The 18,046-nt window shown below is 40.9% G+C and overlaps 1 protein-coding gene across 1 annotated transcript in view; it reads left to right on the top strand.

Moving 5' to 3' along the window:
* The window catches only part of cpne9 (copine family member IX), a 98,002-nt gene that overhangs the window by 37,513 nt on the left and 42,443 nt on the right, over positions 1–18,046 (top strand). Inside the window, exon 6 of the mRNA XM_039801739.1 lies at positions 1,001–1,080. Coding sequence (XP_039657673.1) covers positions 1,001–1,080 — 80 coding nt within the window. The remainder of the gene's footprint in view (positions 1–1,000; positions 1,081–18,046) is intronic.

Raw genomic sequence — 18,046 nt, 5'->3', positions numbered from 1 at the left:
TGTTCCGTTATTATCTTTAATATCACAATCCAAATCATATCCATAATGTTGACTGCTCCTGGTGTCAGATCCATGGAAAAGAGATGGCAAACTGGCTCGTAATTAAGGATTTCAAAGTAATTTGTCACTTGTGCTGATTAACGGGACTCAGCAGGGCAGATGTGCTGCTCCAACATCACTTTTTTTTTTTTATAACATCTTAGTTTTGATAGTAAGTTAAAATCACCTTTATATTGGCGTAGGAAAAACAAATCGTCTAGCATCCCTTCAATCATCGATTTATACAAGCCTATTTGCATGGAAGGACTGTGGCATTTGTCCCGATCACCTACTTTAATAAAGCATTAGAATACCTTAAGGGACATTATGAACAGGAGGAAAGATTACAGCAAAGAAACTGTTCTTTAACCCTTGTGTTGTCTTCCCGTCAACCATGAACTTTATTGTATCAAAATTTAGAGATTAACTTTTTTTTTTTTCGCTTTTTACTATGTTTTTGTCCCTTCATTTGATGCCTTTGACTTTTTTTACGTATATTTTTTATTCATGGTCAATAAACCTAATTTAAATGATATTATACCTAATTTTTGAGTTTGAAAACAAGCTGAAATTATGCATTATTTTGACTAATCGTTAAGATCAGAGGATGTTGAGTGAATCACAGACTGGTCTATGTCAAAGTTTAGTCAAGATATGGTTTTAAATCCATTTAAACCGTTTATTTCAAATGCTATGAAATTGAATAAAACACGCAACATTCAATGGAAGTAATAATTAATTTTACCTGCGAAGAACACTGCATGGGTCCAATACAACGTACATGCATCCCAGTTATTTTGGGGCAATTTGGTTGAAAATGGGTCAAATTTGACAACAGGAGCAGAGGAGGGCTAAGTCATCTGCATGCCATATTTACGGTACTTCACTGTTGGCTGGAATATACAGTATCTTGGTCCTGTCTGGCAAATAACTATCTCTCTCTTCTATGTTTTCCCCCCCTAAGGACTTTCTGGGTCAGACCTTTTGTACTCTGGGAGAAATCATCGGCTCCACAGGAGGGCGGCTGGAGAGGACTCTCTCGTAAGTCCCCCAACGTCCTAAAATCCTGTCTTTTGTGTCAGTGAGACATTTCTTTATTTTTTGTTCCGGTTATTGAATCATATTCATGATAGAAATGATGCACATTAATAATTTCTTGAGACCGGCAAAGTGAGAATGAAATCAGTCCCCTGCCGTCTCTCGTCCCATATTTATTGATGGCTTCTGTGGAAAACAACACCATATGAGTCATCCCAACTAATGCTATGTGTATGGACTCACCAAGTTTAAATAGCCTCATTTATCATATTGTTAGATCAGAGTGTGAGAGATCAGTCTGCTGCATCATTGCACACTGAGTTGTTGTTGCTTAAGTAGTATTGAGTTTTTTTATACACAAAAGCGACTGCTTGCAACAGTATTTTTTTTGCAAAGGACGTCAGTATAACTTTGAATATTGACAGGCAGAAAGAGAACACCCTCATATTTTCAGCTTGGTGATATGTGGATGGAAGAAATCAATGTTTTTTCACATACTTAAAAAGGGGCAGATTCATTGCAAGCACAAACCCTTACTTTTATTGTATCTCTGCATTGTTAGATAACACACTGTATTCTGAGGAGTGAAAGGAATGCTGGGAGACAGAGAGATGTGAGGTCAGAGAAGTCACGAGCCAGATTTGAATTTCAATTTCCCTCCCCCCATGTTTTGCCTATAATAACAATGTGGGACTCATAATACAAGGTACAGGGAAACAATTCTTCACAGTAACACACAGAGCAGCATATGCATCAGAAGCTTTAAAACTGCCTGTCACTGGGCGCCCAGATAGCTCACTTGGTAGAGCGGGCGCCTATACAGTATATAGAGCTTTACTCCTCGATGCAGCGGGCCCCGGGTTCGACTCCGACCTGCAGCCCTTTGCTGCATGTCATTCCCCCCTCTCTCCCCTTTCATTTATTCAGCTGTCCTGAAAAAAAACCCAAAAAAACAACTGCCTGTCACTGCTGCACAGCTGCACGTTTGCCTGACAAAGAGAAACGCGATTTGATTGTTTTTTATCCCTCCATGCCGACGAACGCTGTGGCCGGAGGCATTATGTTTTCGAGTTGTCCGTACTACGCCCACTGAGTAAGGTTGTGAGAAGCAGTTGAAAGCTCTAAGAGGGGGAAAAAACTAGTAAGTCGACCTTAAATTAAGACTTTTTTCACTCCTACGACTACTGTTTCCAAGGTCACAAGATTTTCAAACTCAAATCATTTGCGTGTTATATTCTATTCATATTTATCTCTAGTTGCTGTCCAAGTTTGCCAGTCAGCTAATTTGTACTCCCTAAAGCTTCTTTGGAGTTGCTCATGGAGGCTTAGCTCAACCAACAGCAACAGCTCTGCATATAAATATTCTTGTATAATTAAAACTCCACTCTGTCAACAACAAGTCCGCCCAGGTTTGTAGAGCTTTTTGTCTGGAATGGTAGTACAGTAAATTAATCACTGTCACTTTCTTCAGCTGGACTCCTTGATGAGTCAGCTAGGGGCCAGTTTAGCTAGGGGCCAGTTTATGGCCCTAAAGCTGTCCCCTGCCAATAGCATTATTGGCATGTTTTAGAGAGCTTATCATGCTCAGATAGAACAAACAATCAGCCGGTTATGGTCCGACGGCCCACATGCCACAGTGTTGGGCGGGCGAGGAGCAAAGTGCAAAAAAAATGGAGTGGGGAGAGAGAGAGTTGGAGAGCAATAGTATTTAACAGTTTGGCATCATTGGATGTAAAGTGAATGTGATGCCAGTTTCTGTAGACTGATGAAAAAATTATAATTGAACCTGATGTCAAAATAATAGAAATTCGTTGAGGGAGATATTCAAGCCATAATTTCCGAACAATTTCTGAAAAAGTCCATTTGACGTTCCTTTCTAAGCCTTTGATACGCCGTCTTTTAACCCTGCCAACTCTGTCACTTACTCACACATGTTGGCAAGAAAAGATTTATAGATTGATGCCTCCCTTTTCTTAATTGAATGGACTTTAAAGACTAGGACAATTACTCACACTCATCACGAACCTGCCATAAGTTCCATGTGATTAATCATCTTTTCAGTGTATCTATTATTGGAATTCACCTTGAGGAGAGAAATGAGAAAAGTGACATGAGTAAAACGTTACCTGCAATAAGACCTCTGTCTAAAGGAGTTTTATAATGACTTATGCTGTGATTAATGGAGCTTAAAGACACTGACAAGGGGGATTCTCCAACATCGTACAGATACTGCAACAGCCCAATCTATCCATTAAATGAATGGGAAATATGTGACAACGTTTTTAATCACATTTTTTTTCTTGAATGTATTCTTTTAAAACTACTTTTAGAACTAATCTCCATTTAAACTAATGTGCCCAAACCGCATATCTCATGAACATTCTTGTATACTGGGCATGCACGTGCTGGGGTAAACAGGAGGCGGCACGTATACTCCGCCCGTTGCTGGTTGTTGCCACGGTAACGTTAGTAGCTTAGTCTCAGAGAACGAGATGTCATGACCCAATCAGGCGGCGAAACATTGGCGTTAGTGTTGGTGTTGCCAAAGGTCTCCGTTTGCGGCTGTTGAGACTGCAAACCAAACCTCGGAGATTCCAGACCAAAACGGGGTCAGAAGTGTTTTCAAATGACTCCGGTTTAGGGGCTCTGAAACGGCAAAAGATATTCGTTTTTAAACCAAAGTGTAGCAATGTAAATGTAGCCTGAGCCTTCTGCTGCTCGGAGAGTTGGTGTTGCAGAAACAATTTGCAGATTTATGGCGAACTTTAAAGTCCAAAGTCGCGAGATGTGTGTGTGACTTTGCTAAGGTTATTGCATGACCAAAGCAAAATAGCCAATCAAGTCCCCCGTCGTCATATCCCCGCCAAGCATTGTAGTTGTCTGCCAGAATCTTTCATAAATTGACTTTTATTCAGTTTTAAGCCACATTTTTATGATACAATTTTTAGATCTTGGTCGTTTTGTTAACTATAGCCCTATATCATTTAACCAGATAAAAGATTTGAGTCATCGGACGTGTGAATCTTAAGTTATCTGAGCTTGAGCTATCGGCTCGCAACCCCTCCATCCAACTTGCCGAAAAGCGTTGGAGAAGCACTGATTTTTAACATGAAACTGCTTTATTCAGTATTTTTTTTTAACCAGTTTTAATCACTGGGTCCATTTTGTTCTGGAGAGGAGCAGAGCTCTGCAGATAATTAGAATCCCGGTAAAAACCTCCTGAGTGATGAAACTGACTGCAATGACGGCATTGCTTCTTTTTTTGTTATTGTTTGGCTTGAGAGACCAGTAGTGGCAGGATATTATATATTGCACATTTAAGTACGATTTATGTTTCCTGGCAATGGAATTGTTTAGTACCGTCAATTATTTTCCATTAGATATTAAAGTGAGTTTTGGATTGCTAGAAGTTGACATTTTCTTCTCATCAGACTCCATGAAAAAGCAAAAAAACACCAACTCTTGCGTTAAAAAAAAAACAAGCCTTATTAGCTGCTAAATGCTCCACTATGTTCTTCAGCTAGTCGCTAAGTAAGTGCCATTTGGTGCTGGGCAGGTAGAATGCAGGGGGGGCGGGGGGGATGTAACAGAGCTTTTTTTTTTTACTGAAAACAGCTGCCTGCTGTGGCAGGAAACAATGCTGATGACAGCAGTGAGAGTAAATCAAAATGGTAAAGAGGAACTGCAGAATGGGGTGGTAATGAGGGTTTGTCTCTACCAGCAACCCCTCACATTATATACTTATTATATATTTTATAGTCTTTTGGTGATACATTTTTTTTGATTGATGCAGTTTTAAAATCATAACCGCACTCAAACAAAAAGAAAGAAATCGTAATACACCATTGCATATTCTGTACGAGTGTTGCACTGCGCTGAAATGTACAATTACAAATATCAAACTCAAGATGACATTTTATTTCCCATAATCCTAACAAATTGCTTCTTTTTCCTTTTTTATCTCAAATGTTCTCTACCCTGGATATAACAATCCTAGCATAGACAAAAATTCCATTTAAAGATGAAGGTTTTGAGTTTACAAAACAGCCCAAACGAGCAAAACAATACAGCAGAGATAAATAACTGTCATATTATTCCCCATACATATTGTGTCCGTGGCTTTGTCACCAAAAAACCTAAGTCCCCTCTACTTCCCTCCCTGAAAGATTCAGCGAGACGCAAAATGAAAGGAACCAAAGTGTTCCAGGTAGAAGCTAACAATGAAAAGGGAAACAACACAATTATAAACCAATGGAGGACAATCACTATTCCTCCCATATGGTCAGTGTCTCTGATGGCTGCCTGCAGGGAAAAGACAGCTGTCTGGAGCTTCTGATAGATCAGACACCGCAAAGCCCAGGGGGAGAAACATGGGAGGATGAAGGCACAAAGGGAGGTAAAGGGGAGATAGAAAAAGGGAGGTATGTGAAGGGTAACATCTCAGTAGACAAAGGAAAGAGGGACGATGGAGACAAAGACAGGGAAAGTAATTCAACAAAAGGAAAAGAAATATGTGAAGGAGATTGAAAAAGGGCAAAAGATGGAAGAGAAGAGGTGAGAGGAGAAAAAACGCACACAAACATTAATAAAAAAGCTAGGACAAAGACAACACAGACCCTGTATATAATATTGGGTTATTGATTATTTTTTTTTTCTACATTTGCTGTCTTCAAACACACACACACACACACACACACACACACACACACACACACACACACACACACACACACACACACACACACAAAGAGTCCGAAACATTTATGGTTCTGGTAGCCTCCTCATGTTGGTGGGTGTATGTTTTTATAGGTCAACAGTTTTAGAAATAGGCTTTATGCTGCGTGGCAACCTAAGCACTCCTTTCCACTTACCTGTGTGTTGCTATGGTAACCGAGGGGGGCTATTAGCCGAGGCGGTAAAAGTATAACAATGATCCAAAATACACCCTTTTGAAAAAATAAAAGGGGAGCTCGGCGGGATACATTATATGGACACCCATATGACTACATACCAAAGGTACTTTTCAACTTGAATTGATTTTTGTCAAGAGAAACATAAACCGTCATACACATACTTAGGCCTACATATGTGATGTATGAATCCATCTATATAGGAAGCAGTACTGAGCATGAGCAAAAACATCTTATCTTTACCACATCATCACCACTTGCAGTTGACAAGCAAGCGAAAAACCAGACAAATCACCCATTTGTAAATGTAATCTGAAAAAATGAGGCCGATCTATTAACGATCCCACATGCTGCCAGTTGCCGAGATGTAGATTGATGAGGTGGATAGTTGACTAAATAAGCTGTCCTCAGGGATGTTTGCTTGGTGTATGATGGCAAACCTGCCTGTGTCATGAAATTATATAGTGTATGTCTGGATTTCGCTGCAAGACATTGGTCAGTCTGTCGCCGCAGTGTGTCATAGGGCAGGGTGTATAATTGAGGGCAGTTGCTGGGATGCCTTCTGCTCTGTGGCTGACAAAGACCAGCACACACAAACTTTTGGCAAAAAACTGAATTGTCAGCCACACACAAAATAAGATATTTTCTGCTCTGTGAGAGGTAGCAAACAGTGGCAGATTGCAGCAGGCAGTGTTATGTTACTGTTACTGAGCTGGAGGGGGCATCTGCAGATGTCGTCTTGTTGCATCACACTATAATGCAGGCACCCAGGTAGGAACACATTGTTAGAAAGTGGCTTCTGCTGTATTTAGCCATGACCGAGATCCCAGATTTCCCATTATCCCAATGACTAAATTGAAGAGAGATGTCGACTTCATTGTAAAGAGCTATTTGTGGTTGGGTAATGTGATGATGTATATAATTGTTAGAAATGTTGCCATATCTCTTTAATGTATAGATGAATTAGGCTATTATGTTGCAAATCAATGACAGCATTGGATTGGATGGCAGGGTCGGTTCGGCCATTGTGGTTAGTCCACCTCTTTGGCCCAGATTATTGAATGAGTATCACTGAAATGTGGTATAAGTATTCATGTCGGAGAGAGGATTACTTTTGTGATCCCCCTGGCCTTTTCTGTGGTGATACCAGCAGGTCAAAATTACCCCACAAAACATCTCAATCTATGAGATGAATTGCCACAGACATTCAGACTCTCCAGAAGATGAATCCTAATGACTTTAATGACTCTCTGATTTAACTCTAGCGCCACCATGAGGTTGACATTTGTGGTTGCTAATGAAATGGATGGCCATGTAATTTGGTTTGCACATTTACGTTTCCCTCAGGATGAATTGTTATAACTTTGATGATCCCTTAAACTTCTCTCCAGCGCCATCATCAAGTCAAAATTTGAACTTGCCCAATACTTTGGTTTATGACCAAATACCTGCAAAATGAATAGCATCCCAATTATTCTCAGTTGTAGTTGGCAGATGTTAGCAAAATATTACCATGCCAACACACTAAACTAATGTCGCATATCAACTGCATGATACGGCACAGCTACTCAACTTGCTGTGTTTTGGTTTTCCATTAGCAAAGTAGTGGATAGTACCTTATTTTCTTATTTTCGTCCCACCTCGATGGAGGTTCCAAGCGAGCTGAGCCTATACTAGAAGGTAGAGTTAAAATACTGCAGACCACGGATTGGTCAGAGAGAACCATCACTAGCACAACACAGGACATCCTGCACAAACCCGCCATTTCTAAATAGCTACTATCAATATTGACCGCAATTCTTTATTCACTCGTCTCAGATTAAAAAAATGTCAGCCTGCAAAATTATGCTGTACACTACGCCATTCAATTGACAAAGTGTAGACATTGTTGCAGATGAAAGGATCCAGTGTGTGCCGCGTTGAAGATGATGTCACGGCAGTTGATGAGAGTTTTTAACTGTATTTGTATTTGAAAATGATGATTTATTTTGCCCACTGCTGTTGTCATTAATTTTACGGTTATTCCACTGAATATGACAACTCAAGGTTATTTAGTTAGATGAGCTGCTGGATTTCAACCATAAATAGCCTTGCTTGCCTATAGCTATCTACTATAGAAGCTAGTAGGCAAACCTACTGATATTTAAAGGTCATGGATTTCATGGTCACCAATTAACATTTAGTGTTTGATGTTTGATTTACATAATTAAGATGCTGTTACTTGCCATTAAAGGGTAATACCATTTTTTTTCAACCTGGACACTATATTCCTATGGTTTTGTGTGTAATTGACTGATAGGAACAACAATCTTTGAAATTGGACCAGTATTAAGCGTGAACGGTGTAACCGGCAGCCACAGACCGGACTGCAATGTAACCCTATGGGGTAAATGTTCAGCGTCAGTTTGGTCCACTAAAAGTGCTGTTTGCCACTGACAGGCTCAGATTATCATTCTAAGTGTCTGACAACATAATGGAAAGGATCCCTACAGAGATAAACCTTTTTAAAACCTCTTTGAGGCCTTTCTGTTTAACCAGAAACAGCTCTGATGTCGCTAGCGCTAAACCCACCAGACTCCATTTAAAAAAAACTCTTCTTTTAGCGTTTAAAGAGCCAACATACACTACTGGTCAAACGTTTCAGAACACCCCAATTTTTTCAGTTTTTTATTGAAATTCATGCAGTTCAATGTCCTATTGTACTCTGAAATTAAAGAATAGAACAAATGAACAATTTAAGTTAAAAAAGATATCATGGAATAAATTTATTAACCAAAATGTATTCTACATTTTTGACTCATCAAAGTAGCCCCCTTTGGCAGATATAACAGCTTAACACACTTGTGGCATTCTTTCTACAATGGAAATCAAATATTCTTCAGAAAGTTCTTCCCGACTCTGTTGCAGAAGTTCCCATAAATGTGTGGCACTTGTAGGTTGCTTTGCTTTCACTTTTCTGTCCAGTTCATCCCAAAGCAGCTCAATGGGGTTTAAGTCTGGTGACTGTACTGGCCACTCCATGTTTTTAAGCTTACCATCTTGTTCTTTTTTGCTAAGGTAGTTCTGGCATAGCTTGGACTTATGTTTGGGTCATTATCTTGCTGTAGGATGAACCCCTGACCAACTAGGCGCATACCAGAGGGTACTGCATGGCGCTGCAAAATGCTGTGGTAGCCGTTTTGGTTCAGGGTGCCTTTCACTCTGTACAAATCACCGACCCTGGATCGAGCAAAACAGCCCCAGACCATCACGCTTCCTCCTCCATGTTTGACAGTTGATGTCACACACTGAGGAACCATACTTGACGGCGTACAAAAATCCTGCGTGATGAACCGAAGATTTCAAATTTTGATTCATCGGTCCATAACACCTTCTTCCAGTCTTCAGTAGTCCATTGACGATGTTTCTTGGCCCAGGCAAGCCTCTTTTTCTTATTCTGACGTCTTAGCAATGGCTTTCTTGCTGCAACTCGACCTGTCAAACCTGCAGCTCGAAGTCTTCTCTTTCCAGTTGAAACTGAGACTTGCTTATTACGACCACTATTAAGCTGTGCTTGAAGCTGTTGTCCTGTGAGCCGCCTATCACACAAGCTGTTGACTCTCAGAAACTTGTCTTCTGATTCTGTTGTGGCTTTGGGTCTGCCAGACCTCTTCCTGTCAGAGTTTCCCCCAGTTTCTAAGTGCCTTTTGATGGTGAAGAATACTGTACTCACTGACACCTTGACTTTCTTTGCAATTTCTCTGTAGGAAAGACCAACATTCTTAAGTGTTATGATGGTCTGTCTCTCTTCCATTGTTAATTGCCTTTTTCCCGCCATTTTTATGGCAACACACTACTTTCTGCAGTACAATACTGTTCAAATAATGCTCACGAGGGTATGGTACCACAGTGTGTTCCAACAATACTTTTATACAAACGGAGGGGGTTGTAAGGAATCCAGACAAGTTGGAACACCTGTGGGAATTGGTAGCACTGACTTTCAAAGCTCGATCAGCCTCCATTGCTGCAGAACTGCTTTATGTTCTTAACCCATTTCTTGTTCCCTGAAAAAGGCCTTTTTGTAAAATTTTGAAATGTACATACATTTTTCAGTTTTGGGTAACCTTACTTTTTTTTTAACCTTAGGCAGTTCACTACTTACCTTTGTACCATTCCAAGCTATTCATTGGACTTGAACTACTAAAATTTCAATAAAAAAAAAAAAATTGGGCTGTTCTAAAACTTTTGACCGGTAGTGTATCTTCACATGTAAATCGGTAAACTATGTAATTATCTCAACCGAAACTAGAGTTGTGATGGTTGGAAAAGTGGAAAGACGACCCAAAACAGCTTTTCGTATTTTTATTTTGTTTCTGTCGACTTTGAATAAAGTGTATTTTACAATGCTAAAATTACTGTTTATTTACATGGAGTCTGGTGGTTTTAGCGAACGCAATTTCGCGGATGTTTTTATGTTTAAAAAAAGGATCTTACTCTTTAACAGAAAGGTCGACCTCATTAGAAATCCTTTCCATAATGTTGTCAGACACTTAGAATATTAATCTGAGCCTGTCAGTGGCAAAACGATATGTTCACAGTTTTGTGAACATAAATACAAGCTGCACAATTGCCCTATTAACTAACATTGTAGCTTTTTTCGCCACTGCAGCGATCTCACTTAATACTTGACCAGTGTCAAAGATTGTTGTTCCCATCAGTCACTTAGACACAAAAACATAGGAAAATAATGTTGGGTCCAGGTTGAAAAAAACGGTAGTTACCCTTTAAGTTTGACAGCTACCCAGTTTCATTTTCAAACTAAAATTCCAATCTCTCAACTCATGCTCAATCTCTCTTTCTGTCTAATGTTTTATCTGTCTCTCTCCGTCACGCAAGCATGCACACACGCACCCACGCACGCACGCATACACACAGACACACACACACACAGAGGACCGTCACCTGCCATCTGGTGTGGCGGTTCAGGTCTCAGCTGTCCTGCTCTGCTGTGACAGGCATGAAGACAAAACACTTCCGCTGCTGCTGCTCTTCTTCTGTAGGGAATGTTAAACTTCATCAGCCCGAAAATCAAATATTTGACACTAAATCTTGATTGTTATCCTTGTCCGTGTCGATCCATTGAAAAAAATCAACCTCCACCGCACAGCAGATGCATCAGCACAGATATTTACAACTGTGTATCTTCCAACTGGCAAGAATTTGTTGTTACTTTATCTTGTAAACCAAAGATATGTTTTCGATTGGCTCTGTTTGAGCAAGCGGAAATTAGCTTAGAGCTGGTTTCACGCTTGCCAGCTTTGAGCATCTTGGCAAATAATGTGACAATGTTGTTCTGTAACAGTCACGGATTCAGGCAACACCGCCAATCTGTTAGCAACACCACTTGTTGAAACAACAAATGTTTTGATGTAAAAGATACAGTTTTTGAAAAAGATCATTTTAGAGTAATTAACTGGAGCTTTTACAAGTGATAAGACAGCTTTTGCAAAGAGAGCTACAAAAACATGCTGATGGTGTCATCCATTTGGCCTGGGTTTCCTTAAAATTATCTTTTATTATTTGTTTTGTAGTAATTATTTGCTAATGTCATTGTTCAGGTATGTGTGATGGTGGTTCGGTTATATATCAAAGTATAGGATTATCTTTGTATTGTTCTGTTTTTCTCTGTCTGCACTTTTATCGTCAAATTAAATTACAAATCAAAGTAAAGCCATTAATAAACATTAAATAATGGTGGAAGCCGTGATAGTAGGCTTTAAGTCATATATCAGCCTAGCCTGGATGCCAGCCGAACTTAGCCCCGCCCACAACATTTGAGTTCGGGAAGTTCGGTCTGGACTTGATCCGTTGTGGAGCAACTATGCTCCAACCAGAGCTGTTCGGACCAATCAGATTGTCAGGGCGGGCTTTATACGACGATGGACAGATGATCAAAAGTAACGTAAAGCCTTCCTTTGACTTGCAGCTTCTGTGACGTCTGTCTCCATTGCTCTGATTGGTTGTAAGTCTATCCAATTGAGTGCAGAGGCACTTTTTTTTCTTCTGTATTCCCTACATTGACAGCCGCTGTATAAGACCGCGGCTGGCCACATAGGGAGGTCAGGGTGGATGGGCGTTAACATACAGGACTTTCAAGCCAGAGAGCGGAATTCGTGTCCAGGGGAAAACTAAAGCCCTTCACCCAGGAAATGTGTGGTCCTTAGGAGTGTTTTAATCCAAACCACGATCTTTTTCCTAATCTTAACTGGGCGTTTTGGTGCCTAAATCTTAACTTTTGTTTAAATTCCGGTTAAATTTAACCGTAATTTCTGCCGAAACGACCGGCAGCTCGCGGTGCTTTGTACCTGGCTCAAAGTCACCTATTTTTGGGTAACTGAACCACCAACTACCGGTGACACAACAGAGGTCTGTAGCCGGTATCACAAAGCTCTGTAGCGGCTCAAACAACCAGCAACTGCCGCTCTGCCACATGGACCTCGTAGCCAGCCGGTGTCATGTGACCAGCCGGCGGTCCCCTAATTTCATAGGATATCATACGTTTTGGTGAGCATACATTTTTCGTACAATATCATACAGACCCGTTAATGAGAATGCGTTGCATATATGTGATCGTGGCTGAGAAGATTATCATACATACTGGCAGACTAAAAACAACGACTGTCAAACTAGGCAGCACTGATCAAATATGACTCAAGATTCTCTTACTGCATTGCCTATTTCTCGCCTCAAATGTTTTCAGAAACATATTTTAGTTTACTGTTGGTGTCAAAGTTGAGTCAGCTGGAGCAAATTCATTTGACAGCTAAACAGTACACTAAGATATGATCAGTACTGTCTAGTTTGACCGCAGTTCACGAGTATCATTGATACTGCATTAAAGACTCCTCGGCTCTGGTTGGTTGTTTTCACCAGGAAGATTTATCACATATCTACAAATTCATGTAGTACTATCAGGATATAGTGACAGTTTGCAAATATGACAACAAGCTATTTTTTATGAAAGTTACTCAGTGTAGCTTAAACACCCATTTTGGACTTTGGACACTGCTTCCTGCTGCACCTTGCTCCACCGCAGTTTCAGTTTCCAAACATTTCAGAAGCTGAGCGCCTGTACTTCAGCAGCCGCATTTATAATTAGTTGTTTTGCTGACATATTTTCTGTGTTTTACAAGCATAAGCGCACATTTGCAGCTCATTTAGATGTGGTAATGGAGGCCTTTTGGCTTTATTGAATATGACAACCTCTTGTAGCTTCTAACCTTCTCTGTCATTTTAAATGTCACTATAGCTGATCCCAGCGGCTATCATTCTCCTGTATGTTTGTGTACTTTGTCCGACGATGTCCTGATCATTAAATAACGACTCTATCTGCAGCTCCGCAGCTTGCTAATGACTGCTGGACAACTTAATATTTATGAGTCCCAATTTAAATGTCATACTCGTTCTTTTGTCTGACAACAGAAACAGTGGAATATATCACTTTCTTTTTTTCCCTCTCTCTTTCTCTCTCTCTCTCTCTCACACAGACACACACACACACACACAAACACTACACGGCATGACAAAGTCAGAAACAAATAAAGTGCATCATTAAAAATAGTCAATTATAAACAGTAAATTCATGACATGCTCCGGACACCGACTTGGTGGACACACGCCGGCTAAATTGGCAGTAGATCGTCTCTGGCAACGCAACACAGGCGGATGCTGTCTACGTTGCCCCTTAGTCCTGTTGGGTAACATTCCAAGAGATACTAAGAAGTCCAAATAGTAGTCCTCATCCTTAAAGCCTTTTCTCTTGTAAAATGAAACATGAAATCCACATTTGTGTGTTATCGGTCTCATACTCCCACTCCTGTCACACTCTCGGAAGTGGTAAGAATAATTTTCTCTGGAGGTTAGCATTTTTCAGACTGTCTTTTCGTAGGTCCTCATCATCTGTGACAGCGGTGATTCTTCGCAGCTTGACAGATGATTCATTCCTCCATCTGTTGCAGCAATACCTGGGGAGACGCTTTCTGTTATATGAGCTATTAGAAACTCCCCATAGCTTACACTTTTAGTGCTGACTAACTGAATAACAGACACACAATTTACTGACTTTTAGGAGTTGGTGTTACACCGGTACATGCTCCATTTAAAGAGAATATATGTATTTTTTTTTTTAAATATAATACAAACTTGAAAAAATGTAACCTCTCAGGAGGGGAAACAAAATCATCCCTCTATTAGCTTGCATTTTGGAGGATGGTCTCAAAAGGGGTGGGTGTGCATGCGTGTGTGTGTGTGTGTGTGTGTGTGTGTGTGTGTGTGTGTGTGGCATGTGTGTGAGTGTCCATGCCAGCTGCACAAACTGAAAAGGAGACCGATGGAAACCACATAGTCCATCACATGGTCTCTTGTCTCAAGTCACCTAGATTTTTTTTTTTACAATCCAACGTGTACCTCAGTCCTGCGTGGAGATCAGTGGACTAAGGGCGCTGACAAACCAACCCTAGACTAGAATCTGTTCAGTGTGTTCCGTGCCGTCGTCCGTCTGGGGGGCTGTCGGCCTTCATTTTGGCCGACGTGACGTGTTCAGTCGGAGGCAGGGCAGTCGGGACTCACCTGGAAATGACGAGCGGAATGAGCGTGACTAAAGTCTCTCAAAATCTGATGAAAATCTTTTAAACTGACCTTTGTCGATCTGAAATGAAGACAGATTCAGCAGCTGTATGGCTTATTTCTTGAATAAGTTTTCAGAAACACGTTTCAGTGAACTATTTTAGTACAATATGAGATCGTATTCTGAACAAGCCGCCATGACAGTCTGGCTTTGAATTTCCGGAGAAAACAGACCCACGTGACTCGTTCGTCTTATCAGCTGCCGGTTTTCATTTCTTGGGCAACAATACAGAGTAGCGCCCGCCTGCTGCTATAGAGACGTATTACGTCTCGCACACACGCAGGACGTATGCTCAAGTCGGTGTTGACTCAGTGTGTTCTGAGTTTTTCTGCTGACGGTCGGCCGTCTGGTTGGTGTGTAACTGCTTTAAGACTTTTGCATGTGCAATGTAAGTCCCATTTAAAAAGCCTCTCTCAGGATGTAAAACACATCTCAAACATGTCTCCATATATGAAATGAAGACGTTCTCCTCAGCAGATATCCAGTGTGACAGGCAGAAGGTAAGGTTAATGTAAACAGGTGATGTCAGATTCAGGTTAAGATGATGTCCTCCCCCCCCCCACCCCTTGGCTTCTCTGTCACAGCTTGTTTTAGGTCACGTTTGGTCATGCCCATGTACCACAACACTGCTTATTGAGCAGATCTCCATGCATGGTGACTGGTGTGAGGTGCACTGACAGACACCTGACTGGCTGTATGTACTCACCTGGCTCCCTTTAATTCCCATGTGCTGGACATTTTGTTTTAGGTATTTCAATCAGGAGAGACTCCGTTGCAGATATGCAAAGATTTATTGTACATATGCATAATATGAAATGTAAAGAGTCTTTGGAGATTGGACTCCATCGTTATAAAATAATTTTTAAAGGGATAGAGAAGCAAAAACGCCCCCCCGATGGAGCCTAGACACTGGTGATGGTGGAGAAGGAGCCCAAAGACCGAACGAAGGAGGTGTCTGCCGGAAGGGGACACAGGGTGCCGTGGTAGACGATGACCAGAGGTGGAAGGGGAGGAGGAGGGTTGCACGTTTGCCTGAAAAGACAGCTGACAGCACGGAGAAGACATTTAAAGCAGGATGTCGTGCTGTGATTGGATTATGAACTTTGTGGCCAATTCTGGTTGGTTTACTGAAAAGTGAACGCCTCTAAACAGCTGAATAGTTTTAGGAAGAGTGTGGTGATTAGAAGTCTTCCTGAAAGAATTTGCACTGACCTCCATTAGTAGTTGCGCTGCCCACTGTTAGTACACTGTAGCCCCCTAGAGGCGGTTTTGTGTATAGTTATTTGGGTTGAAGTTTAGTCCCTTGAGCTTGCCATAGTTTTTCAGTTTGTTCAGTGCTTGCAAAACCGCAGATGAGAGAGCTTGCTGAATCACCTTTTTTTTTATTAAGCCTTTGAAAATGTATGCCTGTAAGCAGGGGCGCCGCCAGGAATTTTGGGCCCCATGACAAAAAATCTAATTGGGCCCCCTCTGCGCAGCTGTTGTCACCACATCTCTAGGACCTAACTGTCCCATCAAAAGCTTTACATAACTCTAATTAAAGGCTTGCAACTGTCTTGCTGCTTGTAGTTCAATAGTAGTACTAGCACAATATTTGCTGCTTGTGATTTGTACATGCATGCAAGCAGGGGTTAAATTGGAATTTGTTATGTATGGGGGCTCTCCCTAGGGGGGTCCGGGGGTATGCACCCCCGGGAACAAAAATTGAAAAATAAACCGTTAAATGGCACTTTCTGGAGAGTTTTGTGCAAAGAAATGGAGAAATCGAGTCTTACATGATATGTGCGAAACTGCAAGGTTAAGAGCCTATATTTTGCATTGTTGTAGTATCAACAGGTATTAGGGCATTTAGCATTTACATTAGGCCTACTGTTAATCAGTCATCACTTGATTACACATTGTATTACCTTGTTAAGATATCAGAAATGACCTATACAATGTGCCAAACATAATGTGCCACATGAAGAGACAGTGCAGCATATGATAATAGCAACAGCTGAGAAGATTTGGGTCTGTGGTCACCAGGTCCACCTCACACAAACTTCCTTCTCCCATTCTCTCTCTTTAGCTTTAGGAGAAGGCATTTTATCTGCTAATCCTACCGACGGAGACACTTTGGCGTTATGTAGTTGACCCGCAGTGGTGAATTGTCTGCAGTTCTGGGCGGGTTGTTGCCGTGTTCTGATTGTTCTCATCTCAGCTCCGCCGAGACAAAATAGACATGCCATTTCAAACATCTTTCATTTATTGTCAGAAATATCATGTTTTCAAAAGCATCACTTTCACATATTTTTTGTGACATATTTAGACTGCAAGCAGGCACATCCAGACACAGCAGGCTTATGTGCTGGGCTGAGCCCCGGAGAGCCCCGGCCCAATTTAAACCCTGCATGCAAGTCTGGTATGTAGTTCAATATTTGATGCAAGATTGCCATATACTAATAAATAACACTAACACTACAGAACATTAACCCAAATTACCTAGTTCTGTATCACCACCACTTGACATTAGATACGATAGATTTTTTTGTGTTTGTGTGTTTGTGTTTGTGTGTGCAAGCTTCTCAAATAAATTGTCCTTCATGATGGGAATAATAAAGTCTGTATCTATAGATGTCATTCCATAATTCAATCTAAATGAATGTATCAAACTGGATTATTTTAATATTGTCTGTATCTTACATGCAGGCTCAGGTAAGCTACTCACTGTTTCTAACTGTCCAGCATCCAGTACAGACAGTAGGTTGTTGTTGTTTTTTATTTTATTTCATAATGTTCATTATGTGATAAAAATAATTGTTATTAATGTGTTTGAATTTTTGTCATTAACAAATATTTCGTTTTCTTTTTTTGTAATGGTAAAAAGAGCAAGAGAGACAGAGAAATCCCCACAGACTCCCTGCAGTGATGCTAACTGGCACGTCATTGACCACAATGTTGCTCACCTTCTTCACTGGGACAGGGAGGGGCACGGTTAGGGGGAGACTGGGGTGCTGCTGACTCATCTGTTGTTAAGTCTGCTAAAAGGGGCAGGGACAATGATTGAATATGAATATCTTGCTAAACGTTTCCCTGCACTGATTAAATGGTGATTAAATGTAGGCTAACACTAGTCTGTAGCTAGCTAGCTTATTTCACTATGGACATTAAGCCAACAGGTTAATACCACTCACAGACTAGAGGCTACCCACCTTTCTTGGTGAAAAACTGGGTTACAGTTTGACACCCTTTCCTTTGTTTTTCCTCTCTTTTCTCTTTCCTTTTTTGAAAACCAGATTTTGATATAACGTATTGGGGGCACGCAAATTGGCGGTCACTGTAGTTCTGGCGCATCTACTGACTGCAACTAAACACCGTCGCTGAGTGCGCTAAGGCAGGACCAAACCATTTCATG

This window comes from Perca fluviatilis, chromosome 5 (genome assembly GCF_010015445.1).
Source record: "Perca fluviatilis chromosome 5, GENO_Pfluv_1.0, whole genome shotgun sequence".
NCBI lineage: Eukaryota > Metazoa > Chordata > Actinopteri > Perciformes > Percidae > Perca > Perca fluviatilis.
Note: the sequence above shows the minus strand (reverse complement) of the source record. Positions and strands in the feature narration are given on the sequence as shown.